This window comes from Haliotis rufescens, unplaced genomic scaffold (assembly GCF_023055435.1).
Source record: "Haliotis rufescens isolate VD_foot unplaced genomic scaffold, xgHalRufe1.0.p SCAF_16, whole genome shotgun sequence".
NCBI lineage: Eukaryota > Metazoa > Mollusca > Gastropoda > Lepetellida > Haliotidae > Haliotis > Haliotis rufescens.
Window position 1 is genome coordinate 22707964 of NW_025963846.1, and position 15769 is coordinate 22723732.

Here is a 15769-nt window from a genome sequence, read left to right on the forward strand (position 1 = left end):
TCTTTTAAATAATCTATATCAACCACAAAAATTCAAATCATATTTCGGAAACATGATCGCAATCAACAGAGCTCGGGTCACACCCGTTAGGTAGAGGACTCTTTGTACTTATCCGAGGTCCATTCGTGACCAACTCGTGTTATTCCGGGACAAGCCGACTCGTGCCCCTCTCATGGTCATTTTTGCGACCGGGTTCCGTCTTAGCGCAAACGGGCATACCTAAAACAATTGTCAACTCGTTGCGTAATGGTTCATATATATTTCCAGCTATATTATATATATTTCAAATACAATTTAAAGCACATCGGGATATGCGGAACTATACAGTATGATTGAACACATTGAACTGTGTCTTGGGTATATTTTCAGATGTAAAATCAAAAATTATTTCTGAGGGATTTTTTGACGAAGAACTTGAAAGCATACGCGCATTCTGATTGGTTTGTCGTATTTTCGCACATATCATTCATCGATAGGGGGACGAGTCTTCTTGCAGGTTACGGAAAGGGGCGAGTGGTGACGAATGGGGGACGAGTCTTCTTGCAGGTTACGGAAAGGGGCGAGTGATGACGAATGGGGGACGAGTCTTCTTGCAGGTTACGGAAAGGGACGAGTGGTGAAGAACGATCCGAGGTCCAGATCGAGGTTCTGTCTCCATTGAAATCCAAAGGCGGAGCAGCGACGAAGCAGCCACACATGCGGTGTACATTCCGTGCTGAACTCTATGTGTCCCCATTATTTACTATATGCAACCTTAGCCTAACCAAACTGCTTTTACCAAATTGAAAATAATTAAGATAATGCCGATATTTATCCATTAATATTACAACACACAAGTGTAATATAACATTTTTTTCATCAGCAGCTATGCCTAGACGCCACCACGTCACTTTATGTATTGACGTCATCCTAGTTCCACATTCAGGAGATTTCACACACAAACATGGCCAGAACGTCGCATGTCGACGCCCTCAGCAGGAAGGAGGCTGGCCGGGTGACAATGCAGGCGTCATTGGCGGTGAACGCTTCGCTTTGGCTCCACAATAACGCCCTCCCATTGTCCCACTGAAACTTGGCTGTGCCATTTACCACCTTCTGTGTAGCTCCGAGAAAGTAATCTCCGTAGATCGAATCTGTAAAATGGAATACTTTAATGGTGTTAATGAGAGATACAAAAAGAATCGTTAATCGAGTGAGTAGAGCTGTACGCTGTGAACAATAATTCAGGAATATCAGTAACAATATAACTTCTCACATTGTACTAATGTGGGGATTCGTGTTCCCATGGCGTGACGAGTTCATGCCTCAATCAGTTTGCTACCCTTCCCTCAATAAATCCTTGCTAAACAGTAGCAGACATAATTTCAGTAAAACAAGGAAGAAGAAAAGATGAAACGACAGTGCTGGTAACATTAAACTGTAGCAATGTACGATATACACAGTGTAAAATGCTTGAAATCCCTTTGTGATGTTTGTCAGCAAGTTGTTGGGATTGGTTTATTTCATTGCCAGTATAAAACCGGTTATACATTGAACAAAGTTTGATTTACACTCATATGTATTCGCATTTTGTTCTAAGTTTGTTTTGTTTGTTTGTCTGTTTTTTGTTTAACGCCGCAATAATCCAGCTATATGACGGCGGTCTGTAAATAATCGAGTCTGTACCAGACAATCCAGTGATTGACATCATGAGCATTGATCCACGCAATTGGGATACAATGACGTGTATCAACCAAGTCAGCGAGCCTGACCACCCGATCCCGTCAGTTGCCTCTTACGACAAGCAAAGTCACCTTTTACGGCAAGCATGGGTTGCTGAAGACCTATTCTACCCCGGATCTTCACGGGTCCAGCCCTTGGAATAAGGTTGAACATCTGTATGTCTGTAATTCTGCTACTCACCAAGTCGTTAGACAGTGTGATGGCATCAGGATTACCTATCGCCCCCTCATACATCACTGCAGGATCCTCATACATCTTAGTTCACTTCGAGAATTGTTTCCCGGACTGCACTAAATATTGCCGATTTTAATACACCGCGCGTGGCGATGACCGAGTCGTTTTCAGGGGAAAATATTCCATCCTGTCGATGAGGTCACATTGTCTACGCACCATTCATCGCAGTCAGGGCTTCCAGATCATGATGAATCATTCCACTGACTACAAAGCGCCCATGGTACCATCAGGTGAAGTTAATTGTATCACTGTTTTGCACGCCACAACATGTGATCTGGGGCTTATTGATGGATGTGTGCTAGTTTTCGAGGCGAAAAGGAAAACTTGTTATTTTCATAAGGAAATGATAGAAGGTGATGTATTCATAGACTGGTTGGAACGTCAGTTACTGCCCATTTTAAACAACATCAGTGCCATTGTCATTGTCATGAATAACGTCAGTTTATATAACGTCCGGGAATCAGAAAATGTCGCGCAAACCACGAGTAGTCCGAAGGCTGCGTATACAGGAACATATGACATGGTCGACTTCAGACCATCATGGAGTAAATTCGGCTGAATAAGAAACTAGTAAAGCTTTTACCATTCCATCATGTTTCCAAGCAAATATAATGCAGTACATATCCTAAATTGCTACCCCATCAACGCACATGTAAATTAAGTACAATAACAGAAAATATTTTGAGACCACCCCCAACTCAGGTGACATTTGCATCTGTGAGAATGCACGGGACGGTGTGAGGTCACCACCTCGGGACAGATGTTAGGTAATTACCTCAGGTTATAGGCCGTTTCATACATGCATGACAACACACGAATATTGTTTAAGTTTACCATCATTTTTCCTGTAAAAGTACATTTTAAGGGTAATCGCAATGTCAGTTAGGATAGGCTACATTAGGTCAATTTGCGTTACTTTTGATATATGCTGTTTTCATAGCGCTATGACTTGTATTTATTACATGAAGCCAGAAAAAGCATTTTTCTAGCATTTCCGACAGTACTTTTAAGATCGGAATCACTTTGGAACTTCCTCCCACACCAAGCTGACACGCTGTAATGTAACGTAAATATGTTTTAAAGCGGTGTTGATACCAAACTATCTGACCCATTACCTGTTTATAAATACAAGCATGTTTGTCTCTATGAAAGCTGTTGTTTGACTCTAAATAATTGCAGTCCGTCGTCGTCGCTGTCGCTGTCGTCGTCGCCATCATCACCAATCCAAATGGTAGTGAGAACACAGCCACATAAATTACGAAAAACATTCAAGTTTCATATTCGGATTATTTTCTAAGGAAAACATATATGGATTTACAACTTCTTTATTACAATTAGGAGCGACTTTTCAGTGGAGTTTCTAACATTGTTATCAAGCAAGTGAACCTACACCGAAACGTCGCTCCTAACTGTAACAAAGAAGTTGTTCATCCATATATCTTATTCTTACTTAGTACTCCAACTTCTAAATGCCTCTCAAAGAAGTTATCGGATTATTATATACAGTAAACTACGGTTATAACGAACACGCTTATAACGAACTGACGGATATAACGAACTTACTTTTTAGCCCCGACTATTTGCTGTAGTTATGCTGTATATATGCTTATAACGAACTACGGTTATAACGAACTAAAAATAGTAGTCCCTTTGAGTTCGTTATAACCGTAGTTTACTGTACAATGAAACGAAAAGTCGTTTACTTGTGAAGTGCTTCTGGAGCGTGTCCTTCTTGTAGTCGCTGTCCATGAGGTAGAGGTGTCCGCCGTCCCTCCAGCACTGGTAGTTGGCCTGATCGTGGGATGTTGAGGTGGTGTACACCTTGAGACACACTTCCTCATCCTCCGACAGCGTGTAGTCCTGGGGGCAGTTCACTGTGCACATACACACCAAGTGTACGTTTAACTACGTTAACGACCGTAATATCACAAATGTAAAATAAAATTTAAAATTTTAGACACAGTATTTGTTGACCGTGTCGAGTCTTTTCGAAAATAAAAAAATCAAAGTTGGTCTATGTGGCGATGGATTTGTTTGTTTGTTGTTTAACGCCGTACTCAGCAATATTTCAGCTATATGATGGCGGTCTCTAATTAATCGATTCTGAACCAGGTGAGCCAGTGATTAACATATTAAACATCGAGTGAAGTACATGTAACACTTATGATTTGTTATTGATATGATAAACTGTACTTCATTTTTCTATTTCACCCGACCGTCAGTTCTTACAAGATATCATTAAAAAAAATATGTCTTCAAAATTATATCGACCCTACTTTTTTAGAAATTTTTATTTCGAACACCGAGTAATATCAATGAGAGGCATTATTGCTATAAAATCGTTCTCTGCTTCAAGTCATTGATGAGATAAATCGTTTCAGTTACTTAAAACATAACATGTAAATCGTCATTGATGGTGATTGTCTTAATATGTGTCCTCGTTATAACACAAGCGGCGTCAAAAGGCCTTCCGTATTTCATTATATTGTGAAGAGAGAAAAATAATTTCTGACAATACTCCACATAACCATTTAATAAGTATGTATGATACGACGTTATTATCACTGACTTAAAGATTGGTAACTCACACATCGTGATGTGATGGTAAAGAAACATGAATTTACACTTTAAATAGACTAAATGCAAGTGAATATAAGGACAGAAAATTTAGTTCGCTGTAGCCGTTAATTCATTAACTGTTTCTTTGGCATTCTAGAAGTTGATGAGTAAATAACAAAAAGTACAACTTTAAGATGGTCCTCTCGACGAACTTGTTGGGATATTGGTTGAGATTGGCGAAAACACATGCTGCACGTGTTTAAGTTCAAGGTCAAGCTTATTGGAGCAGGTGTTCTAGGCTCTTTTGGTAAATGTGCAGAGAGATGGTGTCAGACCTTGTTGTTTTGGTATTTGTGTGTGTGTGTGTGTGTGTGTGTGTGTGTGTGTGTGTGTGTGTGTGTGTGTGTGACGGGGTAGGGGGTTGGGTTAGAGTGTTGAAGTGAATGTAGTGATCAGAATGGGTAGGTTTCCTGTAGACAGTGTTTTGGATCTTGTTACTTTGACGCCATATAACGTAAGCACCAAACTTGTATCGATACAGTCTTCACAAGCTCCCACCATCCCTTAGTTCCATCCTCCACGCTAATGGCCGCAACGCTCCCTCCAACATGCAACCCCTCAAAGGAATCATCTATAAGATTATCCGTCTGCTATTTGTTATTGTTACTGTTACTGGCTTCATCCAATTATCAATTATCCGTTACCTGTTGTTGTCAATGTTAATCTGCTGCTTATCAGAACATATCATGCATATATACCACTCTTCACATAGTTGTTACACTCCAGTACTTGCACAAAGCGACCTTAGCGCTAGAACGATCGTAAGCCTATGTTAAAGTATGGGCGTTACGATCATCTTAACGCTAAGATCGCTTTGTGCAAGTGGGTCCTCGATAATGGTGTAAGTATATAAACACGGACATGTCGCTATATGCAATAAACCAGAAGTTGTTATCCATAAAGTTGTACGTTTTTTATCGTAAGTTCGTTGTAGAGAATTCGTTACCTTCGTGAATTCTATGTGAAAATATATAGTAGAGCAGTCAGGGTATTATAATATTAACGTGTATGTGACATGGGTGCATAATAAACAAATCGCCGTCATTCGCATTAAGTTCAACATGACCGAAAAAGTTCGAGAAGCGCGGTAGCCACTTTACTAATCTCACCGTATTTCGCAATCCGTAGCACTGTATACAATATGAGTTACACGATGTTAAAGATTAGATTATTAGGTTGATGATGGTTTTAATTTTGATTTTGCGCACTAAGTGTTTGACATCTTAATTCACAGTTGAAAAGGGACATTTTCACGGTACAACATATGGTCCCGTGGCACTATGAGGGTGTGAAAAGTGAGGGACCATATATTGTCCCCTGGCACCAAGAGGGTTAAACTAGTTCGATACATCCTTGTTCGTTTCAATAATAATACTAACATGATGATGATGATGATGATGATGATGATGGTGATGATACATAAAAAGTAATAATGTTCGTATTAGTACTGAGCCAATCAACACCCTAAAGCATGCCCAAAGCGCAACATTACTACCTCGGTTTTTGGGTCAGTGTGCACTCGATTTTCATTCTTAGCTTCCTGGGGAGAATACAACCCAAGCCGCGTGAGACATAGGCATATTTCGAACAAAGTTACTTGCCTAAAAGGATGCATCGCATGTCCTACATATGCTTCAGTGTATTGGCTTGAATACACTGAAGCAAATCCTTTGAAGTCAATTCATATAAATAAATATATGATGTCAAAGCTAAACATTTGTGTTCCAGACAGTTTTTCGGTCAGCGTTTCTCAAAAGAAATTATTTTTTTCTAGTTGTTTTGTTTAACGCCGCACTCAGCAATATTCCAGCTATATGACGCCGGTCTGTAAATAATCAATTCTGGACGAGACAATCCAGTGATTGATATCATGAGCATCGACCTACACAATTGGGATACGACCGCCTCCGTGGTCTAATTGTAGAGCGTCAGCTCGGATAGCGGAAGGTCCGGGGTTCTTTCCCCGGCCTCGTCATACCAAAAGACGTTAAAAGATGGTACTTGTTGTTACCCTGTCTGGCGCTCGGCACTAAGGGGCTAAAACAAGGACTGGTCGGCTCGGAGTCAGTATACTGTGTCTGAGTGGGGTATTCGTGTTAAACTGCGGCATGGAATCTCAGTGTGCTAGCACTATAAAAGGGCATCAGTCTGGACTAGTACAAACACACACGCACACACAAACACATACACACACACACACACACACACACACACACACACACACACACACACACGTGCATGCACGTCACTATATAAGTGCAATAATCTTGGACGCGACGTTAAGCACATTTTCACCTCTCATCACTAACCAATTCAGCGAGCCTGACCACCCAATCCATTTAGTCGCATCTGAAAGGTGGGGCTAAACAATTTAGGGGAACCATGACACACTATTTTAAAGAACATTCAGCACTGATCGATTTTTGTGAGTGTTAAACCTGAGGACAAAGTATAATCCAGCATTTTCATTATCAAACATCAAATATTCATCCTTAACATGACTCAGCGTTTTCTTACCTATGCGTTTCCGATAATGCCGAAGTCCGGTGAAGTTGTTACCATTGACGAGGGCATCGTATTCCCGGTGTACAAACACGTAACAGGATTGTATACCTGTAGCATAGGCGAACCCCGTACAGTACCGTGTAGTGAGACACTGGTTTGCACACTTTAGACGTCGGTCAAGCTTGTGGAACTTGTACACGTCATGATACAGGTGATTGATGTGTCTGTTCCTGCTCCAATGCCCCATTTGAACGTCAGAACTTTTGGCATGGGACCATTCCCACAAGAATACTGACAGAACTATAAACCGCTGCCAAGTCATCTCTTAAGCAATGCTTCTTTTTAAGGAATTGTTTGCAAATGTCGAACTAAGGACAATGCCAGTGCAACAGTTATAGGAACGGGTTTTCTGGCGGAAATAACGTTTTAATCAATAATTTTGATTGAAATGTATAAAGATGATGTAGCATATAAACACCCTAAGTTGACATCCGATCGGCCGCGTGACTACCAACCTGGGCTCGGAATTGCAAATCAAAGGCATTAATGAACCTGACAATCAATATTTCATAATCAACGGAGAAACATGTTTGTTTGAGGGCATCAGACCTGATCTGTTCACTAAATGTACAATAATAAGTTATCCTTTGATTGCGGTTTTGATTAAACTTGAAAGAAGGGACGCTAGACAAACAACAGCCATGGCAGTGGTTAATTATATCCTCAATTACAGATTGTGGTCTTCTCAGAAGTTGACGGTGCACTAGTTTCGTTAGAGAAATGGACCGTGTATCCGACTTGATGACGAAGCAGATGGATTCACCATAAAGACACACACAAAATGGAAATGTTGCAGTATTAACAACCTATGTCACTCAACATTTGCTAGAGACAACGGCACCGTAATGCTATTCAAGAGGATGGTGTTGTTTTTGTTTGGTTAAGTTTTCTCTTATATTTTTTATAGAACTGTCTATGAACTTTGCATTCTAAAATATACACATTGTCAATAATTAATTTGAACACCTGAATTGCCTGAAGTGATTTGACAGATTATATAAATTTTAAAGATGTGGGGGGGGGGGGGTGGTGTGTGTGTAGGGCGGGAGTGGTTGTGCTATGCTCCATACATCCAGTCCATGTCTATGTTAAATGGACCATATTCACCAACGAATGTATGCTCACAGACCTACATTAAAATTAATAGAATAGTCATAGAAAAGTTAAAAATATAAAATTGATTAGCAGTCAAGTGTGTAGATATTGGTTTTGAGGTCTTGAAACAGGATTGAGTGGAAGAGTGCAGCTGCTGCAAAGGCAAATGTTCTTTAGCCATAGAACTAGGGTTTTATCACTGGGATTTGTTTGTTTGTTTGTTTGTTGTTTAACGCCGCACTCAGCAATAGTCAAGCTATATGACGGCGGTCTGTAAATAATCGAGTCTGACCTGACAATCTAGTGATTGACATCATGAGCATCGATCCACGCAATTGGGATCGATGACATGCATCAACCAAGTCTGCGAGCCTGACCAACCGATCCCGTTAGTCGTCTTTTACGACAAGCATAGTCACCCTTTTACAGCAAGCATGGGTTGCACAGCAAAGTATATTTCAAAACATTTCTCCGAATATTTTCTCCAATACTAGTAGTACATAAAAAGTGAAACTGATGGTATGTCAGTGTTACGGGAATACTTGCTCACAACAGTTACCGGCCATCCCAATAAACACTTGTTTATTGCAGGAGATTTGGATGCTAGAATGAAAGCCTTTCCTGATTACATACAGGATTTGATATTCAAAGATCTTCATACGATTAGTCAGGGCCTGGAAGACCTAGCATGCGTGGAAGGTGCCTTGGCCGAAATCAACTATCAACTGAAAGTCTAGTCAAGAGGTGGACCGGAGACTGATGTACAAGTGTGATGAGGCTCCACCTAACGCCACCGTGCTGCATTTATTCCATCATGATCACCACTACGATCACTTCCATGCCAGCCTTTTATGCGTCTAACCATCACTACGAACTCTGCGACTAACGTTATGAACATCCCGAAAAACATCCCTGCACCAAGCAATACCGCTGCCACCGCTGCCTCCACTCTGGCTATTGCGGGCCCAAGGAAGAGCACGGGATCCCTTGCTTGACATGTCAACGATGGTTCCCAAATCAACACTGTTACACCCAACATCTCCAGTGACCGTCAGAGGGAAAACCCAGCGGCTGTCAATCGATTCACAGGTGCGCGACCTGTTTTCAGCTTGTCCGCGTCTTGGAGACCCCCATGGCTCACTACGAGTGCTCAGATGTAGGACGTCCATGCTTAGTGTGTCGAGAACCCGTGACCCCAGACCATCGCTGCTTCATGACTCCCCTCCATGAAGCCCACGATGAAGAGGAGGGGGAAGAGGAAGAATGCTACAACCAAAACCGACGAGACAACGTCAAATACGTCTTCTATGATTTTGAATGTAGGCAAGACACAGGGGAGCACATCCCAAATTTGTGCGTGGTGCAGTTAGGATGTGGACGATGCATCGGTCAAGCGACAAAGGAGTTATGCAAACACTGTCCATGGAGACAAGAAGGTTACGGTCCCAGCCGCTAGAAAGTGTTTCAAGGCCCCACCGCGCTCAGCTCAGCGATGTGTGTGTCTGGTTGACGACTCTGGCTGAAAAACCCAAGAAGAAGAAGAACCAAGGGGACAACGGCACGTCTAGGCAAAAGAAAACAGGACGGAACCCTCTCAACCCATCCCCCGACAAAACGTCAGCGACTTCAATCACCCCAGGAGGAGGGGAAGGGGGAGGATGCCATGAAGGTTGACGCGCCCACCCCGTTGGAGGAGGGAGAGGAGAAGAAGACGAAGAAGAAGAAGAAGAACACCAGCGTCCACCCAAGACAAAACGTGAAAAGATAAGTATGGGTTTGGATAATGTTTCAATTCAGCAGCAATCTCTTCTTCTGTCATGTCAGAAAGGCAGAGAGCGCTGTCTCTGACAATACCTCTTCTAGAATTCAGTGTCATATGCACCAAAACAACAACCTGGGTGTTAACAAACTGCTGTATAACAGACTATTGTCTCATATTGAGCATATTCGCCAAGGATGGAAACAGAACAAGGACGTGTAACATTGGTTACCTCTCCACAGGACATTTTCAATTCCTTTCGAGATAGCAAAAGGATTTAATCTTAAAGGATTGCCATCAACAGATGCGATGAAAATGAACTGTGGCCAAGAATCTTCAATCACAGATGAAGCTTCTTCATAAGATAATATTGAATCGAAATGACGTTTATTTGTTTTTAAAGAATCAGATGATTTCTTTTGAGACATGGTGTTATTTTATGATTCGGCAATCAACTATTTTATTATTAAATGATATCAGATCGTCGATATACCTGAAGTTTAAGTTAAATTTATTGGCCAAATAACCTAGTTTTGACTTTGCCAATCCGAGCAGAAATACCGATTCATATGCATAAAGAAAAGATCCGATAGTGAGTGAGTGAGTTTGGTTTTACGCCGCTTTTAGCAATATTCCAGCAATATCACGGCGGGGGACACCAGAAATGGGCTTCACACATTGTACCCATGTCGGGAATCGAACCCGGATTTTCGGCGTGACGAGCGAACGCTTTAACCACTAGGCTACCCGACCGCCCCAGATCCGATAGAAGGGAACCACATGCCCATGGGGATGCCTACTTGTTGCCTTAATGTCTTACCCCTAAAATTTACGTGGATGTTAATAATGCAGAAACAATCCATTTCTACAAGAAGACAATAATTATTAGTTAAAATCATATGTTCAAGTTTATGTAAATAATAATAACAAGATTTCCTTAAAAGAGACTGTCCACATATCTAGATTTGCCAATTAGGATATAGTTACCACACATCGATGGACTTCTCTTTCAGTACAGCCTTGGAGCAAGGCTAGTAATCTGGCTGATTGTTTGTTGTAGCGGTACATATTTCTTATGGAAATGGTTTTGTCGCTCATTAGTAATTATTGTCGTATGGAATTTGAGTTTTAGGGCGACCGTGAAAGGTATATTTGCGCTCAACACATCAACTTGATTTAAACCAGAGCAAAAGGAGAAATGAAAATGTTATGATGAACCAATCTCTTTCATGATCTAGTTTATATTTTAAAACCGCAATTAAACATTTTTTCATTATCCACTATTGCTTTGCTTGGCCAGGGCTCGGTTCTTTGCACGCTCGGTTCTTTGCACGCTACCGTGCTTTCCTTACTTTACTTAAATAAATTATGTGATGTTCTAAATTAACCCCTGGACGCCGAGTTATTTTTCTGACGCAGTAAAAGTGAACTTTGCGCGCTAATTGCGGTCGCGCAGCACTGCGTCTACCTCTAACTATAACCACCGAAGTGGTTAACGTCAGAGGCCTTCATCACTTCAGGCTTTCCTCCTACATTAAGCTGACACGCCACGATTTAACTGGAATACTGCTAAAAGCGGCGTTAAACCCAGCTCACTCACTAATATATGACTCAGAGATGTAGAATTTTAAATTTTTGAGGTGTAAAAGTTATTTTTAGCAAATATAACATTGGTTTGAAAAATCGCCTCGCAAAGTGTTGTGCGGAAGAAAAAGCAAATTTTGCCACTTTTAATCGTACACCAATAAAAGTATTGTGAGACCAGATTTCTTTAATTTGAAACTAAAAATAACTTATAATTAAACACGGAAATTGAGTTTTCACTCTGACATCTTTGTTTGTTTGTTGTTTAACGCCGCACTCAGCAATATTCCACCTATATGACGGCATATGATCCAACGACTGACATCATGAGCATCAATCCACGCAATTGGGATACGATGACATGCATCAGCCAAGTCAGCGAACCTGACAACCCGATCCCGTTAGTCGCCTCTTACGACAAGCATATAGTCGCCTTTTATGGTAAGCATGGGTTGCGTCAGAGCTATTCTACCCAGGATCTTCACGGGTCTACACTATGACATCTAATCTAAAGACGACAGAGGATACGTACACACAGACAGGCCCAAAAAGGGAAGCATAACTCCGCTTTGCTTCAAACTAGGTTCTTGTAAGTCATAATTTGCTATGGATCAAGACAATATATTATCGTATTGTTCATGATCATGAGAAACCAAACTGTTTCAACACAAATATCGTTACGGAATATTTTCATACACTTTTTTGTAATCATGACAAAATAATAGGATATGGTCGTAAAATCATATTAATAGAGAACTAGACCGCATATTTAAGGCTTAAGTTCAAGCATTGACCTGATAGTGTCAGTGCAATCTGAATTATGCTGGTCATATTTCAATGGAGAACTAGTCATCTCGTCAAATGTAATGACATACAGAATACTTGATACCTTTTTGTTTGACTCGTTCTTGTTTTATGTCTTTCGCGACATAAAAGAAAGACGACATTGGTCATAGTATGACGAATCTCGACATGTAAAATCAATGCAATTCGTTTTTAGAATTCCCTAATGCATCCCACGTCACTCTTCCCGTGCTTTTCCTCAAAACATTGAGACGGATAGACGAATGGGTATCAAATTAGGAGAAAATGATACACCGTGTCAAATCATTGAGACGGATAGACGAATGGGTATCAAAATAGGAGAAAATGATACACCGTGTCAAATCATTGAGACGGATAGACGAATGGGTATCAAATTAGGAGAAAATGATACACCGTGTCAAATCTGAATTTTGCTTCTTAAACATTGTTTAACGCCACTTTCAGCAATATTCCAGCTCTATGACAGCGGTCTGATAATAATCGAGTCTCGACCAGTGACAATCCAGTGACTGACATTATGCACATTGAACCACGCAATTGGGATCGATGACGTGCATCAACCAAGTCAGCGAGCCTGACCATATGCATCCGATCCCGTTAGTCGCCTCTTACGACAAGCACAGTCGCATTTTAAGGCAAGCATGGGTTGCTGAAGACCCATCCAACAAGTAGAGTTTTCCGAGATCAGCGTTTGTTTTCACAGATACTTTATATCGCTTGATTTCATTTAGACCATTTGTTTGAGTGACAAAGGCAAATTGACATTTTATACTAAAATGAATGCGTAATTGAGGGAAATATGTGAAATATAAGCGATGCAATAACCTCTTCAATAACCTTCACACGCAAAGGTGATTTTTTAAGTTAACACTATAACGCTATCCAATATGACGGGAAGTTTCACATTTCGGCGTTTGTGTTTTTTTAAAACATGCTAAACGAGTCTAGTTACTGTCGACGTTTCAGAACTATCACTGATGATTTGATTAATCACATATATACCTGATCACTAATTGCTGTTTTGGTTACGGATTTCTCCAAGTAAATATTCGATTTCAATATAACACTGTGAAAGGTGATTTAGTAAAATGTTAAAAGTGGCAATGTTTAAGAAGAGGGACATATGTGTGATGACATCCAGGGGGTAAACTCACAAGACCACAAGGATGAAAACATCCAAACAACATAGCATATATTATATTGACATGGATGTATTTCATTAATTTTTTTTGTAATGCGCTCTATATGTTTTCTTACCATTCTCCTCCATAAAGTCCCGAAATTCATCTGTCTTTGCCTGACTCTCAAGGGTAATCAAATCGGCATTATCATGTCTACAGTGTTCTCGGGCGGAGCCTCTGTCCAATTTATCTGAGACAACTTTGATGCATCGCCTGCCCATAACACTGTATGCAACGGGGCAGACACCTGAAATTGTGCAATCGTGTGTATTTTCATGTAACATATTTGTGCACACATTGAGATACAGCGATTTTGATTATTGTACTTGAGATAGTCAATTATCTCAGTAAGAGTATTATGCTCTCTCTATAATGACCTATGTTATATCAGGATGAATTTCACTTTTCAAAAGGGCCGTAAAGCATCGAGGAAATTAGCGTAAACCCTCACTTCAGTTACCTCGTTGGATCACTTAAAATGAGTGGGTGCCTCCATGTGTTCGCGAAGAAGAATGCCAGCGTATTCCCACACTCTTGACGAAGCACGAACAGCAGTCCAATTGTGTAAAAGTCTGCATCCAGATCCGGATTTCAAAAAAGAAATGTACGTTTAGTGATTGGTGCAGTCTGAAAGGACGCACTGATAAAACTGAAGTAAGGTGGTGAAATTGGGTTTAACGTCGCGTCCAAGATTATTGCACTTATATAGCGACATGCATGCACGTGTATGTGTGGCTGCTTGTACTAGTCCGGACTGATGCCGATTTATAGTGCTAGCTCACTGAGATACCATGCCGCAGTTTAACATGAATACCCCACTCAGACACAGTATACTGACTCCGAGCCGACCAGTCCTTGTTTTAGCCCCTTAATGCCGAGCGCCAGACAGGGTAACAACAAGTACAATCTTTTAACGTCTTTTTGTATGACGCGGCCCGGGATCGAACCCTGGACCTTCCGCTCTCCGGGCGGACGCTCTACCACAAGACCACGGAGGCGGTCGATAAAACTGAAGTAAAGTAGAGATTAAATGTACCGGGACATCACAGGGCTGGAAATCATTGTAGAGATTGTAGGGTCATTTCAATATATTTCATCATAAAAATAAATGGTTTGATTTGGTCTATATTTTACAGTGGGCTGAAAACGTGTTAGCATCCATCTGGAGAATCTTGATAGTCATGGTCCTAATATTAAAACCGGAATCTTTTACTGGATGCACACAACAAAAGTTTGTTTACCTTGAAAAGAATTTGTGAAAACATTACACAAACATGATGTGAAACATATGTTTAACTTTCTCTGACTCAAGATTCAGAGATACGTGGCAGATGTGCAAATGAAATTTAATGCCGCAACGGAAGTAAACATAGATGTTTACCTTTGCATGTCCACCATTAACAATAGCAATGACACAAGGAGTCAAGAAATAAGTAACTTCCTTTTATGAATCATACCATACTTACTTGACATCATCAATTAGCTGATCCGTGTTTTTACTATAACCATAACTCGGTCACTTCCAAGCGAAAGTGTCAAATAATGCTTGCCGTAATTGCCGTATATATACGTATTGAAAATATAAGATATCATGTACACATGTGAAGGTAATATGTTAAATTCCAATAAACTGAGCTTCTAGACGTTTTGAATTTTTCAGATATATTGAACCAAAAATATCTCAGTACTTTTCAACGCATTGTCTTGAAATTTCACTCAGTATCTTGACATTTTAAGATAACATAGACAACAGGGAAAACATTCTGGGCGTCCATAATGTCCTGCGATCAATGTCCTATAGAATGTCCGCAAAGAATTTAAAAGCTCCCTGTTTTCATTTCCAATCATTTGTTGGTTGAATATGTCAAAACATTGCCTAAATAAGGCACGTGAATTACCCGATAATTAATAAGTTGAGCAACAGATTACATTACATTTTGTACTCCTTTCAATGAAAACAGTTATTCCCTTATGCTACGAGGGTCACAGGTGACTTAACACTCTTCGCTGTAGTCTATTAGTCATTCCAGAACTGGAGAACGTTGCTTCGAATCGAAGATCCGCTCTGATTATGATCCCACCAATATAGGCAGGAATCAATAAACTCTACGAATTTAAACCAACAATCGGTATAAAACAGAGTCGGTTTACCAACGAATATCTGGTTAAAACAGATGGGGACGAA

At 40.6% G+C, this 15769-nt stretch overlaps 1 protein-coding gene across 1 annotated transcript; it reads right to left on the bottom strand.

The window, feature by feature from the left end:
* Positions 1-513: 513 nt before the first annotated feature.
* Positions 514-7479, bottom strand: LOC124133895. The gene is made up of 3 exons (XM_046498481.2): positions 7093-7479; positions 3660-3830; positions 514-1133 (listed from the first exon to the last, which is right to left on the bottom strand). The coding sequence occupies exons 1-3, from the start codon at positions 7400-7402 to the stop codon at positions 922-924; spliced, it is 693 nt and encodes a 230-aa protein (XP_046354437.2). The 5' UTR covers positions 7403-7479; the 3' UTR covers positions 514-921.
* Between the last annotated feature and the right edge of the window lie 8290 nt (positions 7480-15769).